Here is a 26281-nt window from a genome sequence, read left to right as displayed (position 1 = left end):
AACACATATGAAGAAAACCAATATGTTGAATTATTCTGATAAGGCGTTGACCTTTAATTGACCTTGACCTTCAAGGTCAAACTATTGAAATTTGCTTAAATTGTCATAACTTTGTTATTTATGTATTGATTTGATTCATTCTGGACACTAACAACAAAATTGACATTGTAAATAATTCAAATGTGATATTTACCTTTGAATGACCTTGACTGTCAATGTCAATTATGAAATTTGTGTCATATTTTGTACAAAGAAAATAACTTTTTTCTAGGAATATTCTTTATTACATTATTCTTCCTCAGCTGACATGTTTGACATAAGAAATACTAGTAGTTGAGCATGGCCTCCACTAAGCGGTGTCTCTTGTTATAGTTTTGTTATAGAACATGTATACATGTATAAGTAAATCAGAATCTACTGAAAATGTTATAAATGAAATACTAAATAAAATATTATGTGAAAAAAATTCATGATGTTTCTTTTCTTATTAAAGTGTATTTGCAGTATAGGATTTCTTTAATGTAAATGAGAAGACAACTGCCATCTTAAAAACAACAACAGAAACAACATTAACAACAACAAAAAACAGTAACTTAAGATAATTTCACTGTGTATTGAGATTATATCAGAATGGCTTCTTTTCGTTTGTTACACAGATGAAAGCCTTCACTGTATTTTATACACAAAATGGAATTTAAGTCATGTCCGTGATAAGACATGTTGTCCGAATGGTTGAGGTTGATTTTTGGGTACCTAACTCTTTTGAGATGTAGATAGGGGTGTAAAGTCATTGCTGTCAAAAGTTACTTTAGAAACGTTAAAAACTCGGTCAACTGTAAATCACATTGTTTCTGTGTCAGACCTAGAGAAACTATACGAAGACTGTCCCGCACAGTCGTGTACAATCGATATAAAACAAAAAATTAATGTCCGAGCCTAAAATAACTTTGTACAAGAGTATACGGCCCACGTCAAAAATCGTCATTCACATTATCTTCAAAACAGGGTAAATGGTCCAGAGCATAATGTTATGGCGATGATATTTAATTCTTTGGCTGCTTACATGTTTTAATTAGATTGTATACCACACTTAAGTGAAATTATATATATGTATATAATTATGCTTATAAAATAATTTTCAAACATTGGAGAATATGTAAAATATGTACTGCAAATATTTGTACATACTAAATGTAATCATTGAAACATATGCATTCATTTCTTATTGAAAATTTAGACTTAGACTTTATAGAAAATAATTTTTATATTACCTCCCTTTATTTACATGAAATGTTAAATTCGGTAATATCTTTGTAAAAAATGCTTTTTGGAACTTACAATATTGATAAATCTTAATTTGAGCATCATATTTATGATACAAAACCATAAACCATAAAAAATTTGTGTTACAGGATCTTTAAAGTCCTTGATCTGAAGCTATATGACATAATTTGAAGACAATCGCAAAGACACATATATTTAAAGTACTTCTTTCTATAGAAAGCCATGGCTGTCTTATATTGTTCTTTTTCAATTAATTTAACCATGTGGATAATATATAAGTTCACATCGACAATACATGAATTGAAAACACCTTGTTAAACCGGAAACCATTATATAAATCCAAATTACAATTTATGAAACCATACCGTCGGTGTATGAAACCAAGGTAGCTATATATATTCTATGATATGTAACATCAACTTATATACTGCTACTTTGGTTCCATACATTAATAAAATGGTTTCATATATTGTAAAAATGAAATAATATATTGATAATTCGGTTTCATATAAGGGCATCTGGTTCCATATATGGCTATTTTGGTACCATATATTGAAGAACCGGTATAATATAAAGTGATAACCAAGTCATATATTGCTACTTTGGTTCCATACATTGATAAATTTGTTTCATAAATTGTAAAAATCAATTAATATATTGATAATTCGGTTTCATATCAGGACATCTGGTTCTATATATGGCTATTTTGGTACCATATATTGAAAAATTGGTATAATATAAAGTGATAATCAACTTATATATATTTCTAATTTTATTTCATAAATTGATAAATTGGTTTCATATATTGAAAAATGAATTAATTTATTGATGATTCGGTTTCATATAAGGATAAAAATTATCTGATTCCATATATTATCTGGTACCATATATTGAAGAACTGGAATCATATATATATTTACAAAATCAACTTATATATTACCACCTCGGTTTCATACACTGACGGTATGGTTTCATATATTGTGACTGTGGGTTACGGTTAAATAAGAAGGTGTTTTCAATTCATATATTGTCGAAGTGAACTTATGTATTATCCATATGGTTAAATTAATTGAAAAAGAACAATATAAGATAGCCATGGCATTCCATATCAGACCGTCAATTATGTTTTATACCGACATGTATATACTAGTACGGCTGTTGACGCGTTGAACGGTTGTGTACCCATGCATTTAATTTGTGCGGTGTGCAATTGGGATAACCCTCGTATACTTAATTAAAAATTAAAAAAAAAGAGTTGAAAATGTAAATAAGATACAGTCAGTTTCATTATGATGATAAGTAGCGATTCAAAAACTTTGTTGAAGGTTAGTATAAATGCCTACCATTAGTATAGCATGTTCTATTATATATATTATACATGACTGAATATTCTAATAATAGAACACTCTATACTTAGCCGCTTATATATATTTAATGTAACAGCAAACTTCCGGCGTTTTTTCTATTAAAACCGAAACTACGTAATAGTAATAGTATTTTCTCTAGTGCTTGTAAATCCATAAAAGTTAGAGAAAAAATGAGCTATGATATATTTTTAAATACATCGTTGGCAAAGGTAAGCTCTACATTTTATTTATATTTACTATGTATACTCGTATGTATTGAATAAGATTAACATTATATCTATGTAATAATTATATATTTATAAACCAGTAAACCAAACCGAAAGTATAATTTACAAAATATTATTATAATTAAAAACTCTTTAAGTTCCAAAACGTACAAAAAACTAAGGTATGATAAAATTATTTTGGTTTCTCAAGGTAACTGGTTGTTGTTTGCATTTGTTTAATTTTATTAGATTTTACTCTAAACCATGAACCGCGAAACACTTTTAACAATAACCAGTAAATATAGATTTCTTCTTTCAAAATATATTTTATATTGAGTTTGAAAGCTCTAAAGCTTGACGGAAAGAACCGAGTAGATGCGCTTGACGTCTTTAATAAGAAAATTCAATTCAATATTTTATCACGCAAAAACAGCCAATATGATATATATACAGTGGCGGTAGAAATAAAGCATGAAGTCATATAATGTTTTATGTATTATGTGTTTTGTATTTATGACTATGTACAAATATGTCTGTTTGTCTGTCTGTCTGTCCATCCGTCCATCCATCCATCCATCCATCCATCTATCTATTAGCGCAAAGGCCTAATGAACACCGAAAATAATTGTACACCTTTGAAAAAACCCCGAAAATATCACATTAACTTTATCTAAGTCATTGTTTGATCAGTGAACAGCATACAGCCAATAACAATGTGATAAAAGCAAACAAAATGAAAACAAATATAATAATGTGTTTTTTTATTCAATGATTTAATTATGCTTCTGACACGCTCTTAGAGATCTTTGTTTCAAACACTGTCTTACAAATAGTACATGTACATTGAATCAATCATTTTACAAATACATGTATTGTACAAATAACATACTTTTACATATACATGATGTACTCCTATATGCTAGTATATAAATGCCACACTGAGGTTTCCGTGATAATCACTGTATGAGCACATATGTGGATGTGTGTTTTTTACCTATTCCATATGTTAATGTTGAGTTTTCTTTAGGCCGGTGATAGGGAGCTTACATTTTACAACTACCGCCCATAAACAGACTGAATCAAACGGTGCAATATTAATGCCGTGTTGGCAAATCGTTAAAGTGTATAAAGCTATATATCTGATGGAAAAATATTGTATGGATTTTAAAAAAAGAATACTTTCAAAATGTGTGTATGAAATTAAAATGGCAATCAATTGCCTTAAGGCGAATGGTGCATGCACAAAGTCATTGCTTAACGGATAAAATCCTACTTAAAATAGCAAATCATCTTTTGTTCCGAAACATTTTATTATGCTAACGTACATTTTCAAGTGTATTAAATATCAGAGATATTCTATGTTACAACTTTATCGGGAATCAGCCATATAATAATGGAACCAATATAATTTTACTGCTGATACATTTTATAGAAATATTTCATATGATATAGATTTATACCCTTTTAGGAATACATGCTTTCTATTTTATTGACACGTCTGCGCCGCGTGGTGGCTGTAAAATATCTCCTTGTGCATTTTGAATATGTTTTCCATGTTGTTCTTTTTCTAGTATCAGAATCCAGGAAGTACCAAAACTGAAGTTAAAGAGGTGATGTCAGTATTTCAAGACTTGAGGCCAAAGTTAGAAGAAACTAGTAAGCTACCCCCACCCCCACCCAAAAAAAGAAAATAATAATAAAAAAATAAAGAAGAAAAACAAACAAACAAAAAAAATCACGAAATTCTATCTGTACTTAATTCATTATGACATTATTCATGTTCTTAAATATAGATATACATTGATCACTCCCTAAACAAGTATCATTTATTTTGTTATTTTGTTTGGAATAACTCGGTCATATGATTACATCAATTGATATAAAAATGACAGGACTTTCCAAAAATTGTGAAATGATTCCGACGGATTTTTTCCCAATTTCATTGAAACACTTATATCCCACGCTTTCATCTCAAATGGATTTTCAATTTGCGTTGAATTTTCAGTTCAAGAAGCTTCCGGAATATAAAATATTCCATATTTCTGCCCAACATTAGTAAACTAAGAACATGCATATAAAATAACAAAATTTAGAAACTATATTTTCAGATATAAACAAACTTACCAATTTAAACATACTATGCTGATCGCCATTAAAGTTAAATATATACATGTATCAATCTTCTTCGAATACTGAACAGACAAAATGATAATGAAATTCATCACCGATATCGTTACATGATGTACATTTTCGTTCTTGAGCAGTGTGAAACAATAAGTAAGATAATTTCACAAAATAATTAATCTATGTATTTTCATACAGAAAATTCACGTGGTGAAACAATATTCATTCTTGTGTTGGATGGAACCATTCCCGTACTGTACAAAGGTAAAATAAGTATTGGAATATACTTCATGTACTTGATGAAATTAGAATATTTTATTTTAATTGACAAATTAAAAGTTGTTCTGGAATGAACATGTCAGAAAGATAGTTAATGGAACAAAAGGACAACATTAATAATGGTAGTAAAATGACGAAGTAAACAACTTATTTTAGCTAGATGAACCAAGAACCAAGACATATACTAAGTTTATAATATTTCTGGCATGAATACTACCATAGAAAACTAGAAATGGGGAGATCCCTCATGAGGTATCTGAAAAACCAAAAATATTATATGAAAACTGCAGACACAGTTTGATTTTGTTTTAGAGAGATATTGTAAAAATGCAAACTCCTTAACGCCCCCCCACTTTGAGCAGTATGTATAGGTTAGTGTTTAATAATACCAATAAACAAAAATAGGCAGGCGGCCAATTACTTTTGTTAATGCGTATTATTAAACATTAACCTATTTAATGATCAACATTATTTTCTTCAACCAAAAACAAGGCATTTCTCTAAATCACCATAGCTCCGCCCTTTTGATAAGCTAAATAAATGGCCCTTTCCTTTCAACATACAATCAGGCACATTTTTTACTGAAATGACCTTTATCTACAGTAAAAATAGCGTGTTTCTATAAAATATGTGAAAAAAAAACAGCGAGGAAAATGATGCAATAAGGTAAAAGCAATGGAGTTAATGAAATGTGTACATCCTTTTAAAATAAATGGAAAATGTGAGAAAAATACATAAGAGATTATTAATTAATACAAATTCGTTTTAAGCTTCAAGTTATTCACTTACATTTAAAATCCCTATTGATTTGCTCATTTGGAAAACAGTTCACTTTTGTTTTATTTTTCTGCGTGTCAATTTAGGTTTACGGCTGAAGGGGGTCCATATACAATGAGTTTTCCAGCCAAAAAATATAACCATTGTATTCTTAATATCAAGGATTGTTAATGCAGTTCATTCCTATCAACTGAAAGAAAATAATGTTTTGGTTACTTTTTCTAGAAAATAAAAGTTTAAAACAGTCAGCAATTTATAACAGACATTTTTCTTAGAGATAAAAGGATATGAAAAGGTTACTATGTAATCATTTGTCTCTGCGTGCCCCACGTAATAAATTTGATTGTATCATCACAATTAGAAACACATGACCTCGTCTATTTTTTTTACGTAGCCAAAGTTCCGCCTAACCATTCAGAGTGCCAACCACACCTCTAACTCCTCCCTGATAAAATGCATAGACTGGTTAGACGACGCGTTTAGTTAGTACACATTAACTAAAGTTAGACTTAACAGAAATTTGAAAAATACGACAATGTGATTGAACAAAAAATAATGTTGATCATTAAACAATCATCAACGCTATCGAAGTTCTTGAAGTTGATTTGTCCATGTTGATAGGTTATAGGCGTTGTTGTACCAAAGCCTAATAAAACTAATTCAAGAGATTCATGTCTTTTTCTGCAACCATTAAATATGCTGAATAGTCACAGTGACCTACACTGTTAATTGCGATAGAAATTTTCAATATACACGTTTAAATTGTAATTTTATCTAGATGAAACGTATAATACACCTATAGCTGTATGGATATCAGACAAACATCCTAACACGGCGCCGACGGTGTACGTCAAACCTTCCACGTCAATGTACATTCGCCAGATCGGGTATGTGGATGATGAAGGAAGAGTCTATACCAAATATATGAAACAGTGGAACGTAAGTTTTCTATTTCAAGTTACCGACAACCTCGTTAAAACACAATCTCTGCCAACTGGGCCATAGAGTCAGATCAGACTATCATTTTAATATTACATAGACCAGATGGTAAAGAATGGCCACTATTGAGTGTTCCTTGAGTTTTTTAGGAAATGAAATTGGAATCACATACAGGGCGATATATCTTACGAAGTCATATTTTCATAAATCTATATTGATTGTTAGTTAAATATAAAACATGAACTAAGTTTATATTATCCAATTACTCGTTTATTTTTCAGGAAATGTATTTATAAATAATCTGTTGAAATATTAAGATATTGTTTTTTTATTTTAGATATATATGTTTCGTTATTATATGTCACACGGTGAGAAAAATGTGCAGCCTGACCGGAACCCGTTAAAAGTGAACAGTTCTGAACTGTGGCATACATATTTATTTATTTATTTATACCATCGGATATAAACCCTTTGTCATCTTAAAATAACTCATATAATTATGCTGCCTAATTTTTATCTTTCTGACGTTAACTGATGTCAAATTGTTTTCAGCGAAACTCTACATTACTGGGACTAATTATTGATTTGGTAGAAGTGTTCGGCCAAAACCCACCATTAAGTTCATTCGCAAAAGCTGGTTCGGATGGTAAGTATCCCTGCGTGTGTTTGAAGGAAGATCGGTGGTTCTACTCGGGTACCACTCGTGCCAGAAATAATTTATATAGTGGCACCTGGGTTCTTCCTCCACCGGAAAAGCGGGAAGGTCGCTGTATGAATTTAACGGTGTTGGTATGACCTATAATCCAGCAAATACACACACACACGCACGCGCCCGTTCACACACACGCACGCACGCACGGGCACGCGCTCACACACACACAGACATACATACATACATACATACATACATACATACATACATACATAAACGGAATTATATTGTTACATTCGGATTTTTCTCTAAATTCGTTTAACATTCAAAGACCTATGATTTGTTAGATTAAATCGGTATATATTGAATTTTCTACCAATGCTACTTTAGCATTTTTCCAAAAAATTATTATTTTTGACCTATAATGTCAATTTATATCATTTTCTAGTCATTAATAACTTCATTTTGACATGTCCTGTGTACATTTTTCATTTTGGCGGCCATCTTGGATTTCGGCGGCCATCTTGGATTTTTAAAAAGTGGATCCCAGGCTGAAATAACTTGAAATACCATTCCTTGACTCCATGCCAAGTTTCATGCTTTTCACAGAAGGTGCACAATTTTTTCACAAATTTCTTGTATTGCAAGACAATGAAGAATATTACAGATGCTGAATATATTTTTATGTTTACCTAAATAATAATTCGCACTATTTTGTTTCTAACCTTTATAACTACATCAATTCATAACTTGAGACAAGAACATAATATTGCAAAAAATAAATGATGCTTAAAGGTTAGTCTATTAATTTCAGATCGATCGGTATTCATAGGGAAGCTTCAACTTTCTAACGTAAGTATCAAACAACGTGAAGTCAGAAGTCGTATTTATTTCCATGTACATGTATTTGGTAGTTTTAAGAAGTTTGTTATTTTGATGTCGACCATACAATATAATGAAGTAATGTTGTTGAACTCTGTACAACTGTTCATCTGTTCCCTGTTCTTAAGTAAAGACTAAGTTTGATCTATTTATGACGTTATATACGTTAGTTATATAAATATTCTTGACGACAGGTTGTATGGCCCTTTATTAAACGGTTATATAGCAAATATCTGTTTATATAGGATCATATAACCTGTCAAGAATCTTTATATTTTCCATTATTTGAGAAAGAAATGAAATTCTATTTCTTAAATTGACAGCAGCCGTGTATAGATCTACTGTATTATTTTATATTTATAAACGTCACGATTTTTCCAATGAAAAGGGACGTAACAAACGTTCAGTACTATTATTTTAAATGTATGATTTTATCATATTATTATTTATAATACTGTATGTTATCATCATAAGTTCTTGCATTATATCAGACAGGATTATGTGCCATTTACACCATGGAAGACAGTCGCGTGCTTTAAATGACGTCATTGTCGCCCGCCTTTTATGAATGTTCAAATTGCATTCTTAGGATGACGTCATTTTACCGTTAAGAATGAAGTTGTAAGTTCATGGCTATAAGAACAGATTAGTACAGTTCCCTGGGGACCTTTTGTGTGCAAAAAAGGTCCATGGATAAATGATATACCAATGTAAAGCTAAATGTTTGAAGTTTACAAAAAATTTGGGTAGACATGTCAAATCATGGTACGTTTTGAGAAATCCAAGATGGCCGCCAAGATGGCCGCCAAATTATTGAAAAATGGCTAATACGCAATTTATATGATAAAATTAGTTCTTTTTTGTATTTATTTTGGTACAGGTGATGTTAAAACTTCACATACTATTGGAACAATATGAAAAAGGGTCCTTTTCCTTTTTCTTATGCATATACTCTTGTTTTCATAGAGAAATTTTGCTAAAAAAGCATGAAAAAGTAACAAAAATCGACATGGGGCTGGCATTTTTTCCTATCAGTCGAGACATAGTGGTGAAAACTAATATTTTTACCATATTATACAAAGACCTGATCAACAACTTACTAATTGTACCCTTATTTTAATTTTTATTGTGTAAGAATGTGAATTCTGACATTCCTAAAGTGGGTGGGGTACACGAAAATTGAGTCCCAATTTCTAGTGAACTGATATATAACGATTATTAAGACTAAGAATAACCAACAAGATTACATTTTAAAATGTTCTTAAGTCTTTAATTTTCTAAAAGGTAGATTTTTATTCTACCAACAACATTAATTGGTTCTGTTGCCATGGCAACAAAGTGGTTAAATGAGAGAAACCCGGAAACGTATGAGGCTTTCGGTTTTATCATTTCAAGCATGTTGTAGAAGTTAATGTCATGATTATGCATTACAGAATTCAGAGTTGGATACATTTGAAACATAAAAAAAATCATTTCAAATTTCACTACATTTACTTTCCATGAAAAAACACAAATTTGAATTAAAACATCGGTAACATTTTGCTGAACCGTTACTGTAACAATAAAAACGCTTAAAGTTTTAGAGGCAAAAGATAATAATGAAATCTACTCAGAGTTATATTGAAAAATAAAATTTATGCTTGATGTTTGGCCCGATTTGAGAAAAAAACTTTTCAACATTCTTCATTTATTGGTCATTAAATAATAATAATAAATAACAAATAAAGCAAAAAAAATCCCACAGATCAAATGTGATAAGAAGGAATAGACAATATGTCAATATGTTGTGATGAAGAACGTCTTCAAGATAATGTGCCATAGATGCATCTGGAAAACCTAAATGATTGTGTTCTCATCTCAATGCAATACAAGCCCAGCTGAAATATTTTAACAGTTGGAGAAACATGGATAAAATCACCATTTTGTGTTAGAAATTTGACACTTTCTTCTATTCTAAAAAAATATAGAGCAGCATAAATTATAAATCCTGTATAGATGTCTTGTTACGCAAAACAAATAGGCCATATTCCACCGTTGCCTCAAAATTCTTTATAAATTATTTTGTGACCTACAGGTCAAACCACCTAATGCTTTGTTATACGGTCAGTATGTCTTAAATGATCATCAACAAACTCCGGACTGTTCATCAAATGGCATCTTGTCTTATTACCAAAAACAACCCTCCATTTAAACACATTAAAATAGAGAAAAACAGAATCCCTGAAACGTTGTATAGAATCTCAATTGTTTTACCTATTGAAAATCGGATACAGTAGGGACGAACTCCAGTATACATTAAGAACAAGCTACAGAAGAATGTACACAAAACTAAAACTTAAAAGTCTCAAATTAATTATACAATATAAGTAATTCCGATATGTAAATAATATGAGTTTTGTTACCGCAGTCTCACTTCGTTCTTTAGAAATATGTGACTATTTAAGAAGATGGCGGTCTCTTTCATAATATTATTATAAATCACGTTGAAAAGAATTTAAGATTATGTTTATATGCAAATAGTTTTACATAGCCATATCTAGATTTGTATAATTGTTGAAATTTCATTTTTATGTCGAGTATTCTTTTTTAAAGTTTATAACTATGATATAAATTTGTTGATTTTAACGCATTTGAACATGTTATATATATCAGAAAGGCACTAAATAAATTTGGTGTAATGATAGATTTTGCTTTTGTTTTCGACTGTTTTTTACCAGTTATAAGAAAAATATGTGTTTGTAAAACTTTAGGAGCGATTTTTGTTCCACTCACACAAAGAAGTATGTAAATTGTCGTCACGTAGTAATAAGCTATAACTATATACAGGTAAGCATTCAAATAAAATCTCAAAGACATTGGTAATCATATCAACTGTTACAGTTTCGTTATTTTCTCATCAATAAATATCAATAAATCATGTGGAATAACCCGCGGCTGAACGTATCCAAAATTCATATAAGCTTTCTGTTTTAAATAAGTCATTATAAAAGTGCAGTCTTAAAACCATAGTTTCAATGTAATTGGAGATGAGGAAAAACAGCATTTCTCAAATTGTCCGGTTGCATGTAATGCACATGAACACTAGTGTGTTCCAAATTAAGATTAAGTTCAGGACGTATTTGAATTTGGAATCAGGATGAACATATGACTTTGATTTCTTTATTTTACAAACAATTTTACTGTTTTCTTTATTTGAATAAGCCAAATTTCACTTTCTTACATACTTTGTAATTCTGATTTGCCTTAAAAGATGACCAGAAGGTGTCAATATTATGAAATAATGCACGGAGGGAAACATATTAGGCTTTCCTCAGTAAAGCAGGAAAGTCGCCACAAAGCCTTTTAAAGTGTTGATGTGACGTAAAAATAGGCTATATTTGATAAAATTTGACAGAAATTTTGTTTTGTTGTTGTTTTTTGCACAAATCGGATTATTGTATATCTTAGTCACAGAAGTTAAAAATAGAACTGACAATGTGTAATGTTTTCAAATATTCCCAGAAATAAATAAAAAGATCTTGAGCTTTTATATGTATGGCTTTTTAAGATGGGACTAAACCAACATTGTTAATCGCCTTCCGCGTAGCGGTAATGGGATTATAGGAATGGACTCCGTCTGTCTGTCCGTCCGTCCATAACACTTTCGTGTCCGCTCCATAACTTTTTAACCCCTGAAATTTTTTTGAAATAACTTGGCACAAGTGATCACCATAATGAGACAATATGCAGAGCGCAATAATTGGGTTGCTATCCCCAAGTTCAAGGTCACTTTTTAAGGTCAAATGTTAAAAGTCTTCATTTAATAATAAAAAGTCTACATTTCGTGTCCGCTCCATAATTTTTTTAAAGCTGTAAAGTTTTGAAATAACTTGGCACAACGGATCACCATTATGACACGACGTGCAGTGCGCAATAATTGGGTTGCTTCACAAAAGGTCAAGGTCACACTTTAAGGTCAAATGTTAAAAAGTCTACATTTCGTGTCCGCTCCAACATTTTAACCGCTGAAATTTAAAAAAAACCATCTTGGCACGATTGATAACCAGTATAAGACCATGTGCAGAATGCAAACATTGGGTTGCTACACCAAAGGTCAAGGTCAAATGTATAAAAATCTACATTTCGTGTCCCCTCCTATGAAATTTTTTTAAATAGCTTGGCACAATTGATCACCTTTAAAGTAAAGGTAAGTAAACTTTCTTTACACAATGTAAATATAGAAAAAACATGAAAATATTATTACATTTGCTTAAATCACGACCTTGTGGTCAAATTCATTTATATTACATATAAGAAAAGCTAAAAAGATAACTTCTCCCAAACCGATGCCTATAGCTTATTATTTCTGTTGTAGCCTTGTATAGACCAGTAAAAAATTTATTCAAATGAAAATTTAACCCACCCCTAGGGTCAACTTATTTCATATGGAGACACATAGGAAAACTTTTTAAAATCATATTTTTTCCAAAACCAAATGCCCAGATCAGATTAGATTTTGGGTTAAAAGCATTGTCAAAAAAACCTTAATTTATTTTTCAAATCTTGACAATCTTGTCAAAGTTGCCCTAACCCCAGAAGTCATTTTACTTTGTGTTATAAAGAAAAGGCTTTGAAAACTTTCTTCTCCATAAATAAAATGCTTTGATATTTAAGTGTGAAGCATTCATTCTATGACCATATCAATTTATGTCACGATATAAATCATATAATAGAAATAATACACAACTTCTAAGCTTGGTAAAGTCATGATCCGTTTGATTATAATTACCTTTCCCAAGGGTCAATTGATTTACATAGTCTAACTTATATATAAAATCCTTTATAAAATCATCCCTTTAACCCCATTGTTTAGAGCATGTGAAACAATTTCTAGAAGACTTTTACCATGTTTCTTCAAATCATGAAAGGGCCGGGTCTGGGTTATACGCCAATTTCAACACTTCTTTGTTGATAGCTTGAAGGTTGGTTAAACTATCTCACTTTCATGGATAAATAACCAGAAGAGTAATGACCAATTTCTACTTAGCTACGGTACTAACTTTTTTGACAGACAAATGACCGTAAAACTCAATGTCCGAGATCAATTGTTGTCTGTGGAACAAGAGACGCCTGGATTTCACATCCGACACTCTCAGTAAAGTGCTAAGTTTGCAGGCATCAAATAATGATCATGAGTCTGGATTAAAACAAGAGCCGGTTGAACCAGGTGATGCTCCTCGACTAGGTTTTGGACACACGCCCGGCGACTATATGCTCCCCCATAATTTTTCGGGGAGCATAAAAATGGCCCTGCCCAGATGTCGATTTTTATATAAAAAACTCTTTGTCAGAAACCACAATGGAAGGCCATTTGGTTGGAAGAATTGTCTTTGTTCAAATCATGGCCCCACTGGTATAAGGTGACCTAGAATTTAAGACCTCGTGACTTACTTTCTTGCTTTGAAGCTAAAGAAATTTGGATAACAGACACAATATGACATGCCAGCTGACCTTAATCTGTTCTAGTGACCTCTTTGTATTTTGATTGTAAAATTTCAGATGCAGAATTATACACTGAGATCAGTTGACCTAGAATTTTATCTAGTGCAAGTTAGAATTACATAATACAAGCTACAACCAAAAAGTTTGAACTCAACAATAAATTCGATTGTCATTAAAATATGATATTGGTTGACCTAGAATTTGAACCAGTGACCTATTTATTTCTCGTTTTAGATGCAAAGTCTTAAATGTTTACCCTATGTACAGTTTCAAACATTTGATAATGTTTATATACATTTCTACCTTAAGACTGCCTTTTACTTATTATTATCACCATTAATTTTACTTATTATTATCACCATTAATTATCCTTTCCAAACATAACAACATTCACATCTGACATGATCTTTTCCTATGTATAGCAGTTTGAAAAAAGCAAATGCATGATGCAAAGTCTTGAAATAAATTTATTCATCTAATTTCAAAATATCGGCTGTTATCTGTGTTGATAATTTGCTAGAATTAAATGTGACTTCTTTTAATGTTACATTTTTTTTCAATTTGTTACCATGGCATTGTGCACAGATTATTTATCTATAAGTTTGTGTCATTCTTAACAACATGCTTAAAATGCTAAAAGTTGAAAGTGTCATACGTTTCAGGTGTGTCTTTCATTTTACTGATAAACAAAATATCAGTCTAAGTTTCTTAATTATTTATAACTTTAGGTACATGCCAAAGTGCAATACATGTTGACTATTCATAGTTTTAATTATCACAACAAACCAGTTAACAAAATACTGAGACTTAGTTTTCGTTACACCACCCACTTTAAGAATATCAGAATCTACATTCTTTTACAATAAAGATAGAAAATAAGGGTGATATTATTATGATCTTGTTCAAGTCTTTGTAGTATATGGTAAAAATATTCATTTACACCGCTATGCCTTAGCTGGTAGGAAAAAATGTCAGCCCCATATCAATTTTTGATAATTTTTTCATGCATTTTTTAGCAAATTTATCTATGAAATTCAGAAAATATGAAAAAAATAATGGAAATGCCTCCATTTTTATATTGTTCCAATAGAATGTGAAGTTTTAACATCACCTGTGCCAAAATAAATACAAAAAAGAACTAATTTTATCATATAAATTGCGTATAAGAATAATTAATTTTTTCAATAATTTGGCGGCCATCTTGGCGGCCATCTTGATTTTCTCAAAACGTACCATGATTTGACATGTCTACCCAATTTTTTTGTAAACTTCAAACATTTAGCTTTACATTGGTATATCATTTATTCATGGACCTTTTTTGCACACAAAAGGTCCCCAGGGACTGTACTAGATTGCGTAATGAGAATATCAGTTTTCATAATTTCTGTTTCGAATATAATTAAGATGTTATATGCAAGAAAAAGAATGAAACACCGGCTGTCTGTACAGAGCCTCGTTACCGCCGTCACAGGTACCCTCGAGCTAGATAAACAGCCAGTGTAAGATTCTTATACGGTGTAACGTTATGTCCGCCCACTTAGCTCAATAGGGAGAGCATCAGTTCAAGAAATTCATTTCTGTACGGAATACCGTTAGGGCCATCGTTATAAGACTTTCTAGTCCAGAGGACGACAATGCGACAGTGCGATGACGACAATACGACAGTGCGATGGTGACAGTGCGAAAACACTATCGCTCTGTCGTCATCGTACTTTCGTGTTATCGCATTGTCGCCATCGCACTGTCGCATTGTCGTCATCGCACTGTCGTATTGTCGTCATCGCACTGTCGCATTGTCGCCCTCTGTATTTAAACGTATAACCACGATGGCCCTAACGGTATTCCGTAGTTCTGTGACAATTGATCTCAGTATTATTTGTCTCTCATCGCTGATTCACCTGTGAAGAAATTGGTAAGTAATAGAAAGAGCATCGAAACACAAGGCTATCTGATTTGTACGAGGGGGCTTAAACCCCAGCAAAAATGAGCCTTTCAATGCGCATGCACTGGAGTGCAGGTAACTAATAGGCCTACCTGCACTCCAGTTAACGCACTGTGCGTGTATATGTATACGATTTAACTCCGACACATTTTCAACAAAAAGGTCCCAAACTACTATGATACAATTGATGGTTATTTATCCAGGAAAACTGTTGAAGTGGGTCGATATAAAAAAAAAAATGTTAAAATCGGAAAAAAAAGAAAAAGAAAAGAAAAAATAAATACAAATATAGGAGTCTCGTAGGTCTATTAAAGAATTATTGTAATCATCATCGTCATCATCATCATCATCACAACCATCATTATTATTATAACCATCAATGTTACCATATCATCATCACCACCATCATCATCACCACCATCATCATCACCATCATCATCACCACCACCACATCATCATCATCATCATCATCATCATCATCATCATCATCATGATCAGTATCACCATTATCGTCACGAATCATTTTTCAATGACGCGCCTACAGTATAGATAAAAATTAGCCTTGACCTTGAGGCTCAAATACTTGTATTTTGGCTTTTTTATATATGAATGGGTATAACCTTTAAAACTTAAAAAAATGATTTTGCCTCTAACCACGGAATTCCAGATGATGTGTAAAACTTGCTTAAGGAAAAAGGAAAATGTCAAATGTGGTCATGGAACCAGCTTCATGTAGCTATTTTTAAATATTGTATTAAGTATGTACCCCACCCACCATATCTTACAATCGTCTTGAAGTCGCCCGAGGTGTTCCGATTGCATATCTTACGGAAGACAAAAATATCTTAAAACCAAACAAAATGTTTTGAAATGGACAATAAGTGCATTTAAACACATAAAAATAAAATGGAAAAACAAATCAATAACATTTATCTTCTTGTGCAGTTTTTTTTTTTTTTTAGATTTCGGTGCATTTACCCCACACACTTTAAGCATAAATGAAACCTATATATTATGTGTTTTCTTACATTTTTGATAATAAATATGTATAATACACTGTAGGTTTAATAAAATTAAAGATAATATAAGAATTTCAGTAACTTTTTAGAATATCCTTTGTAAGATTTGGCACACAATATTAAACAAATATGTAAAAAATGGGCATTTTTATTTGATGTACCCCACCCATACACAGTGTATTGAAATAGTGAATATATGTATTCAAACCCATAAAAATAAAACAGAAAAACAAATAAATAAAATAAATGTACTTATACAATTTTTCCCCCGAGTTTTTAGTGCATTTACACCACCACAGGTATATATTATGAGCTTTCTTACATTTTCTACAATAAATATGTATAATACACTTAAATTTTATAAAATAAAAAATGATATAAGGATTTTAGTAACTTTTTAGAATATCTTTTGTTAGATTTGGAACACAATATCAAAAAAATATGCTAAAAATGGGCATTTTTCTTTGATTTTTTGAAAATCGTAAGACAAAAACCATTAAAAGTTATTTTTTTAGCGTTATTAACATATAAATAAATTACTTCAGAGATGTTTAAACAAACTTTGATCGAAAGCGGCATAATTTTAGCCACAAAATCTACCAAAATAAGATATATATCAGTTTTGCTTAAAATCGGCGGCCATATTGGACACCATCTTGGATTGTGAAGGGTTGTGAAAGCCAAATTTTGTAAGATTTGAATTTTTGTAAAGGAGAGACTATATACTTGCTCTGGTGTAAGTTTCAGATTTGGACAAAAATTTTGATTAAATGGCCCTTGGCTCTTAGGCTAAGTGGAACACTAACATTTAGCGCGTCTTTACACTATGTTTGTATAGCGCAAATGACCTCACGTCTAAATATATGCACGACCTTGCAATACTGTTTTTACGAGTCGCAAAATCGGCACAGGTGTGTGATAAAGTAATAAGAGCATCGAAACACGAGGCTATCTGATTCGTACGGGGGGGGGGGGCGTATCATTTTAAATAGAAAGATCCCCAATTTATGATACAAGTAATAGGAAGAGGGTATCTGATTTGTACATAGCCCCCAAGTATTAATCAGATTGTCGATTGTTTTGATGTTCTTTCTCTTTTGTATCATAGTCAAACATAACAACACGTTCCTTGTTGTCACAATATGAAAACCCCAGAAAAAAGGAACTAATGAATGAGCATCTGAATATGATATTCTGTCGCTTTCCCTTTTTCTGCTGTCACAACCCAGCAAAAAAAAAAAGCCTATGCATGGGCATGCTCTGGGGTGCAGGTAACTAATACTTGCAATCCAGTTAACGCACTGTGCATGTATATGTATACGATTTAACTGCGACACATTTTCAACAGAAATGTCTCCCAATTATGATAAAACATGAATTAACTTATTCTATTGCTATGGTATTATAATACCTTTATTACAGTATATGGACCCAGTTAAAACCAAGCGAGATGCTATTACAATTATTGAAGTCTTTACAGATATGAGGGGATCATTTGAAGAACAAGGTGAGTGATATGATGCGCTATGAGGCGTTATGACTTGCTATGAGGCGATATGACGCGCTATGACCTGCTATAACGAGCAATGATTTGCTAAAACTCTATGACATACTATGATGCGCTAGGATGTGATATCCTTTCGACGGCCATAGCGTAATAAAACGTACCGAATATCGACTTCTCAAAAGCCGGGCGCTATAGTCATAGAAGACTATAACGTAATCAACCGGTATAAGATTCTGGCTTCCTGAAAGCCACTACTGTTTTGTCGTAGGAAGGCCACCAAAATTTAGTTTTAAATGACTAAATTTTTAAAGTTTACCTTTCATTTATTTCATTTTGTTAAATGTTGTTCAAATAAAAACACCAAATATGTTAATTGTATAGTGCCCTTTATTGACAGATATAGTAAATGTTTAGATATACAGTACACTTTTTAATAAATGTGGTAATCAAATCGATTTCAAAATTAATTGAAGAAAATCTTCTAAATGGTATGGTATTTTAAAATGCATTGCTTGATACATCAAACGGAGTTTCTGTAAGCAGTTCTCTTATTTGTAAAAAAATGAGTTGAACTTAAAAAATTCACATTGAAAAGCATAATATCAATCACCCTTCCCGAGAAAAATTGATTTTCATTGATTTTCAGTAATTACGTTTTAAAACGTTGTGGACGTTTTACTCAATAGGGTATTCTTATGGGCTTTATCGGTAAATAACTTTAAAACGTTCAGAACTTGTTTTACAAAACAAGGATTGCGAGTCTGTTTATTGCAGATGAACGTAATATTAACATTGTTATACGGTATGGCTTTGTTGTTTATCGAATGCTGTTGAACAGCCATAGCGTAATATTTTGATTTTTCATAAACACATTAAAAAACCAGATTGTGCGAAAACGAGGGTTTTACGGTTTTGCATACACAAAATTCAAGTTTTACGCTGATTTACGCTACGGATTCTAGAAAGGTATATTTTTGATACGTTTTACTACGCTATGGACGTCAGGTCGTAAAATAAGACTGGCTTTCAGAAATGTAAAAATTCGATACGTTTTCTTACGCTTTGGCCGTCCTACGGGTATAGCGGATGACCGTCGAAAGGATGACGCGCTACGACGTAATATGGCGTGCTTTGACATACTATGCTGCGCTTTGACGTGCTGTGACGCGTTATGACGCGCTATGACGTGCTACGATTATTTAAGTACCAAAACAATAGCAATTATCGTGTGTAAGATATAAGTAACAAATTCTTTTATTTTGCGCCAGATGTAAACTTAATCTAAATGGAAAAAAAGAAAGACACAACAAGTTTTACACTCTTAACTGTTTTGAAAAATACAGTTATAATCTTTGTTGAGAATCGCAAATTTGGCTTTATTGAATCTGTGCGAGAGAATAATACGTGAGAATAATAATTATTAAGTGTAACATATTCAATAACACCGGCAAAACCGTTATCAATACTTCAACGCTCTGACTGGATTTAAGATCAGCAAATTTGTAAAAAGAATTGTTTGCATTACGAAAAGCGTTCATAAAAGAGGTAACCTGTCTATATTTTAAAGGATAAAATGTATCTAATCGGACACAACTAAATGGAATTGTCTCTTTTTCATCATGAGCTGTGTTTTTAACCATTGACATTGACTGCTTAACTTACTACTGATACTTTTCCTGGCATTTCAGCTTTTGCAGACGGGACAGTTAAGCCAATTCTTTCTTTAAGTGGAACAATACCCGTCATAATTCAGGGTAAGACATCCATTATTTACATGCATTAGGCAGACATTAGGGTTGTCACGCTAAAAGCCGTTTAGAAAAATTCAATAACTGGTAATCGAGGTTGACAAAGAGGTGAAACATTTTTAAATTGATTCTAAATTTTACCTTAGTTTTTTACAATACAATATGACAATTTGTAATTTAGTTGTACTCAACAATGTTTTTTTCCGATCTGATCGAGTACGGTAAGATCCTAATGGAAGAAAGTTACTTATATGATTTTATATCTAAATATGTATTTGAATGCAACAAAATACGGACACAATTGCCATATATTGTGTTAAAGAATTGAAATTCTAAGAATGCTATTAGTACGGCTGGTTAACGTTTAACACAGTTACAAGGTCGCCATTTAAATAGTTATCATTTTTGTCTAACCGTGACACCCTATGTTAAATATTCATCGCGTGAGTGAGTTTTAATAATTGTTACTTTCTTAAGAGCTATCCAAGTACTGTTGTATTTCCAAGAGCCAAGAGGACATTTTCCTTCGTTTATCTACTTGAAAATCATGAATAAATAACATTAAATGTACTTTTTTTGTAATACAATGTTACGAGAAAATATTAAAGCATATCGTTTCTGTTCATAGAAATCGTTTTGGTAGTAAATGAATATAAGACACTTTAGTAATACCTTTACTACCTAGAATAATATTTATACTTTTATTTCCAAACGGTACATTATTGTTTTTGTGAAACCAGTTATTTTATGTTCCTAGATTCTATATACAATACCCCTTTGTGTATATATTTGATGGACCAACACCCTTACCAGGCACCTATTGTTTTTGTAAAACCAGCTTCCAATATGGCGGTAAATGAAAATTGTTATTATGTTGATAAGACGGGGCTAATAAAAACTCCCTTCCTTACAGAATGGAATCATGTAAGAAATTTTTTTTATCACTTTCTTTCCTATCTTGTAAATACCGACATCGGTTTCTAATTCTCGACAGACCTATATTTTATTTTACTTAAAACCCTTAATGAATTACAATGTCCGAAGATTTTGTGACTTATTGAAAGTTCTATACAGTATTTGATTGGTGAAATATAACTTTAACAATAATGTTGTGAATCTGGAGATGTGATAATTGTTATGTTGTATATAACTTTATAAAACAATTTCAGCCAAATTCTGACCTTGTGGGATTATTGCAAGACTTAACGGTAAAGTTCGGGAAAATGCCACCGCTGTGGAATACATCGGTAACAAAACCACACAACCTAAATACCTTACATCAAACTGTTCCAGGTAACAATACTCGTACTTATCAATTCATATTGAGAAGTGTCATCGAACAGTTATAGTCTGTTTAAAAGATAATATGTTTTGTTCTGTTCTGTAGTGATTTCACGAATAACAAGTTATTAGACAGGAAATATTTCCAATTTAGAATAGTGTATGTCAGGATAATTCTAGCTTTAATCTGAATTTACATTAGGATAGGGTATTAAACTTAACAAGCTGAAATTTGTGTTTGAAGCACAGTAGTACCGCTATCGCAGCATAATTACATTGCAATATGCGCTAATGGGTGTCAAAATAAATAGAAACGAACATTTCTTTTTTTAAAATAAATAGCAAACTGTAAAAGTACTCGTTGCAAAAATAATGCTAAAAAGGCATTTTTTTACGGTGAAAACATACGTCTGAATAAAGCAACTTCATAGTACAAATGTCGGGGACGTCACATTGCCTTATCTAATTTTGTTCTGCTTTTTAAGACGTAGTTCTTGTATGAATAATATTAAAAAATATCACACAGTGATGTCAAGTAAAGCAATTTATCTGGTGCTTTTTTCAAAGGGGCATACGGTTCTGCATCGAGTAATAGCTATCCTGACAACGGTAGCGTTCCGGGAAGACAACTACAAGAAGCAAATAGCAACAACGGTAGCGTTCCGGGAAGACCACCACTAGAAAGAAATAGCAACAACTCAACGCTTGATGACGCTGGGCAAGTAGCTGGTCGCCGTAGATAGAGATAAAGTACGCTGTAGAATCTGTCAAAGATGACGATTGGTGTATAATCAAGTACTTTATAACGTCTGGGAGAGATTTCTTGCAGAATGGAAGAGGAACTTTTATAGATAAATTACCATAGTGAAACTCCTACAAACCCAAAAGAAGAATGATTTTATAAAACAAAATTGATATTTAGAAATGAAGACATTGAAGAGACTCCACTGAGTTTTTTTTTTGACATGACGGGACTAGGAATAATTTTATTAGATTAATATTCCCTTGATGTAGACTGAGCAGAATTTTTATTCATTGCCTCACTCTGTTTTTCATTTTTCATAAAAATTATTCTAATTGTGAAAAAAATTACCCACGAATTGAAATACGTTGCAACCAACGTTTTGCTGAGAAAAGCATAAAATCTTTCTGTCTTAAGTGTCCCAGCCGATCTCTGTAAGAAATCTAGATGTTATTCTTTTTAAGCTTTTGGACCTCACTGGAGTTGAACAAGGTCTAAGTATTCAATATTGTGCCTAATCATGAGTAATTGTGATTGTAGACACATACATTTTATCTACCTTTATCAACTACGTCTAAAGAACAATTGACATAGAAAGACAAGAACAATGCTCCAAGTAATGTGTAATTCTACTGTAGTATTTGACCTTTTTCAACTTAATTACACGATAGCGCTGTAAAATTTAGATTTTCACTACTATGTATTAGTTATAGAATATATACATGACTTTACCGGCTGGTATCATCGCATGGGGTAACAACAAGGGTCAATTATAGGAAATTAATCGAGACGGAACGTCGAAATTAATTCCCATGATTGACCATTTTGTCGCCCCATGTACTTTAATTTGTAAGTAAACATCGAGATGCACTCTGTAGGAAGAGTGCTTACAATTGAAAATACCTTCATATTAATAAATGATACAGATTCAAATGGAATATAGAATAAAGATGTAATATTACTTCATGTAAGCACAAATAATATATCTGATGCAAATTCCAGCCAGTACATAGTTGATGAGCTTAAGGATACCATACACACTATAAAAACCATCAACTCAAAATGTAAAATACATGAAATGTAATCATTTCTTCAATCCTACCTAGAAGAAATGACAAGCTTGTCAAAACCATCATCTCTGAAACCAACAACCGACAGATGGTGGTCACCACTATATCAACCATGGCTCTGACTTTATCCTGCATGGTACTCCAGACAAATCGCTGCATAAAGACTATTTACATCTAAATAGAAAGGGTGGAAAACTGTTTGGAACAAACACGAGGAAAGCTATAAACTATGTCCTAGGAATATCTACGATGCCATCTGATGACCATAACAGTAACACAATGGTCAACAAGTCTCATTTTAAGAAAGGGAGGTTTACAGGGAGGAGAGACAAGAACATGGTCTACATGCCATTACCAACATCATGGCTGAGGAATCAGAATTCTTGGGATCGCCGTCGTTAAATATTTGTGAAAGTAATTCATTTCCATATGGACAAAACATTGTTAATTTGACTAATGAAATTGTAAATGACAAAACTATGACTCAAATAAAAATAGTAAATCTTGGTACACTAAAAAAGGGTTGAACATACTGCATCTTAACATTCACTATTTACACTCAAAATTAGACGACGAACTCAAAATTATAATTTCAAAACAAAAGATTGATATACTCTGTTTATGTGAAACATTCCTATTTAATTTTCTAGACATTGAACTAGTTGGACAATTTTACACTTTTTCGCAAGGACAGGCCTTCCAATGGAGGCGGTTTAGTTATTTATGTTAGAGACTGTTTATCTTTTTACACTGTTCTGATTTAGAATGTATTTTTATTGAATCCATTTGGCTTGAACTTAAACATCCTATATGTAAATCGTTATTATTGTGTTATGTATACTGACCACCATCTTCTAAAGTTGAGTGGCTTGATAATTTTGCTATATCCTTGGAAAAACCATATTAAGAGGACAAAGAATGTATTGTTATTGGAGATTTTAACTATGGTGTTTTGAAGCATGATAATTATTCTAAATCATGGTTAGATCTAATGCAGTCTGTGAATTTTATCTCAGCTTGTTGAATCTCCTACCAGAGTAACTTCAAGCTCTGCTTCATTGATAGATCATGTATTTTCAAACATGCCTCAAAATATAGTCGGTGTAATTGTACCTTCCTGATCCATTAGCGACCATTTTCCCATTTATCTACACGCAAACTTTCAAACATCAGTGTTAAAGGTCCCATGCATAAGACAATAACTTTCCGGTCTCTCAAACACTTTGATGAAAATCAATTTTTAACCGAATTGTCAGAGCAACCCTGGTCAAAAGTAGTATCTGTAGAAACTGATACATTTTTGTCTCTCCTTGAAAAACATGCACCAAACAGATGAATCAAGTAAAGAATGTCACCCAACCAAACTGGATTAATAAAAACATCCTCGAATCCCTAAAGAAACCCCAACACGGCAAAATTGAAAATGTTGCAGACTCGGTTTGATTGAGCCTGTTCATGGTGCAAACTACCGTCCACACACGCTATCACCGGCTTAAGCAGAATTTAACATTTGAAATGAACTGGTACAATTTTGAATTTTGAAACATCCGCAGATGTGTTCATATGGCGGTTATTATGGAACCTTCAATGTGACACAGTAGTGCCATTCCATGAAAAGCGGCATATGGTCCCCAAGTAAAAACAAATGCGTGTGCCCTAAACGAGAAAACAATGGGCGGAACTAAATAAAATGGACTTTTGAAAGGGGATCAGAGGTTATGGAGCCTACATATCACAGATAAGACGTCAAAAGACAAATTTAAAAAGCAGGCAAACAGAAACTGATATCTTTGCTGATGACACCACCCTTTCAACCGTTGATGTACCACTTAACAGAGTAGTTGAATCTCTTACTCATGATATTTTTAATGCCAACAAATGGTGTGAAATAAATCACATGTCTATCAATGCTAACAAAACTAAGGTCATGTATATTTCCTCAAAATACAAGCAAAATGTTATTTATGAATGTAATCCTTGTATTTCATGTAAAACAGAGCAAATTGTTTGTAGCTCTGAAGAAAAAATATTGGGTATTACAATTAATAAAACCTTAACTAATTAATCAATCAATTAATTAATTAAGTCTTGGCAAAGCCATATTGATAATGTTCTTAATTGTCCTAGTTGATATGTTTTCTTCATTCCCATTGTTTATATCTACTGAATGATTTGAAAAGCGAAGGCGGTGCTTAGGAATAACTGACCTGACGTCACCCGAATTTACACACTTGATTTACACACTCATTGATTGCTTCTTCTTTGAAAATAGTTGCCCCCAGAATTCGGTGTTTCTTTCGAAGATCACAGTTTACTAGGTCCCTCCTGACGAATCTTGCCCCACAGGCCACTGGACATGTGTACCTAGTTGTCATTGGTACATGGACACTGTCCCAGTGTCTCCTAAGGAAATAAAACTTAGGTACACATGTCCTGTGGCATGTGGAGGAAGCACTTTCAATAAGAATCCGTCATGCTGACAAGAAGCTTATGTTTTAAATTGAATGAAATAGAAAATGGACGCGCCCCCAAAATGTAACAGTTTTACTTAGTTAAACACGTCTATATAAATACTGTTTTATGACGGCCGGTGTAAGGAAAAACAATGCCATATGTGATTAAATGGTCAGTGAATGACCTTATTTATTTTAAACATAATGAATTATATACAACATATATCATTAACCCTTTCCCCCATGAGCATATTGTGAAAAATGGCCGTTTTCACTGAAAAGCCTCCTGTTACAAGTTCAAACTGCTATGAAACTATGAAAAATACTTCAATACTAGTCAAACTTGGCACAAATGTTGACTGGACCATTGTCTTTGTAACGACATGCTCAGTCTTAAATTTCCTGTTACCATGGCAACGAGGGGACATCTCAAAATTGCCAAAAATCACTATTTTGCCTCGATTTTTTCCATCAAAATTTATTTCAAAGTGCTGCAACTGCTCAAGGGATTGAGATAGAGTCAAAGGC

General features: G+C 32.2%; 1 protein-coding gene across 1 annotated transcript; it reads left to right on the top strand.

Moving 5' to 3' along the window:
* The first annotated feature begins 2719 nt into the window (after positions 1 to 2719).
* On the top strand, positions 2720 to 24123 carry LOC132759196 (tumor susceptibility gene 101 protein-like). The gene is made up of 11 exons (XM_060750921.1): positions 2720 to 2860; positions 4429 to 4513; positions 5180 to 5245; positions 6816 to 6976; positions 7529 to 7622; positions 8443 to 8480; positions 18375 to 18459; positions 20148 to 20213; positions 20965 to 21131; positions 21377 to 21500; positions 22056 to 24123. Exons 1-11 carry the CDS (start codon positions 2822 to 2824, stop codon positions 22229 to 22231), a joined length of 1101 nt encoding a protein of 366 aa, XP_060606904.1. The 5' UTR covers positions 2720 to 2821; the 3' UTR covers positions 22232 to 24123.
* The last annotated feature ends 2158 nt before the right edge of the window (positions 24124 to 26281 follow it).

This window comes from Ruditapes philippinarum, unplaced genomic scaffold (genome assembly GCF_026571515.1).
Source record: "Ruditapes philippinarum isolate M1 unplaced genomic scaffold, ASM2657151v2 ctg2197_1_1_1_1, whole genome shotgun sequence".
Taxonomy (NCBI): Eukaryota; Metazoa; Mollusca; class Bivalvia; order Venerida; family Veneridae; genus Ruditapes; species Ruditapes philippinarum.
Note: the sequence above shows the minus strand (reverse complement) of the source record. Positions and strands in the feature narration are given on the sequence as shown.

Bases quoted from the DNA above. Each gene is read 5' to 3' on its own strand.
- LOC132759196 (XM_060750921.1), top strand. From the start codon at position 2,822: ATGAGCTATGATATATTTTTAAATACATCGTTGGCAAAG. The intron at 2,861-4,428 runs GTAAGCTCTACA...TTCTTTTTCTAG, and splicing joins TAAATACATCGTTGGCAAAG to TATCAGAATCCAGGAAGTAC. The intron at 21,132-21,376 runs GTAAGAAATTTT...AAACAATTTCAG, and splicing joins TCCTTACAGAATGGAATCAT to CCAAATTCTGACCTTGTGGG.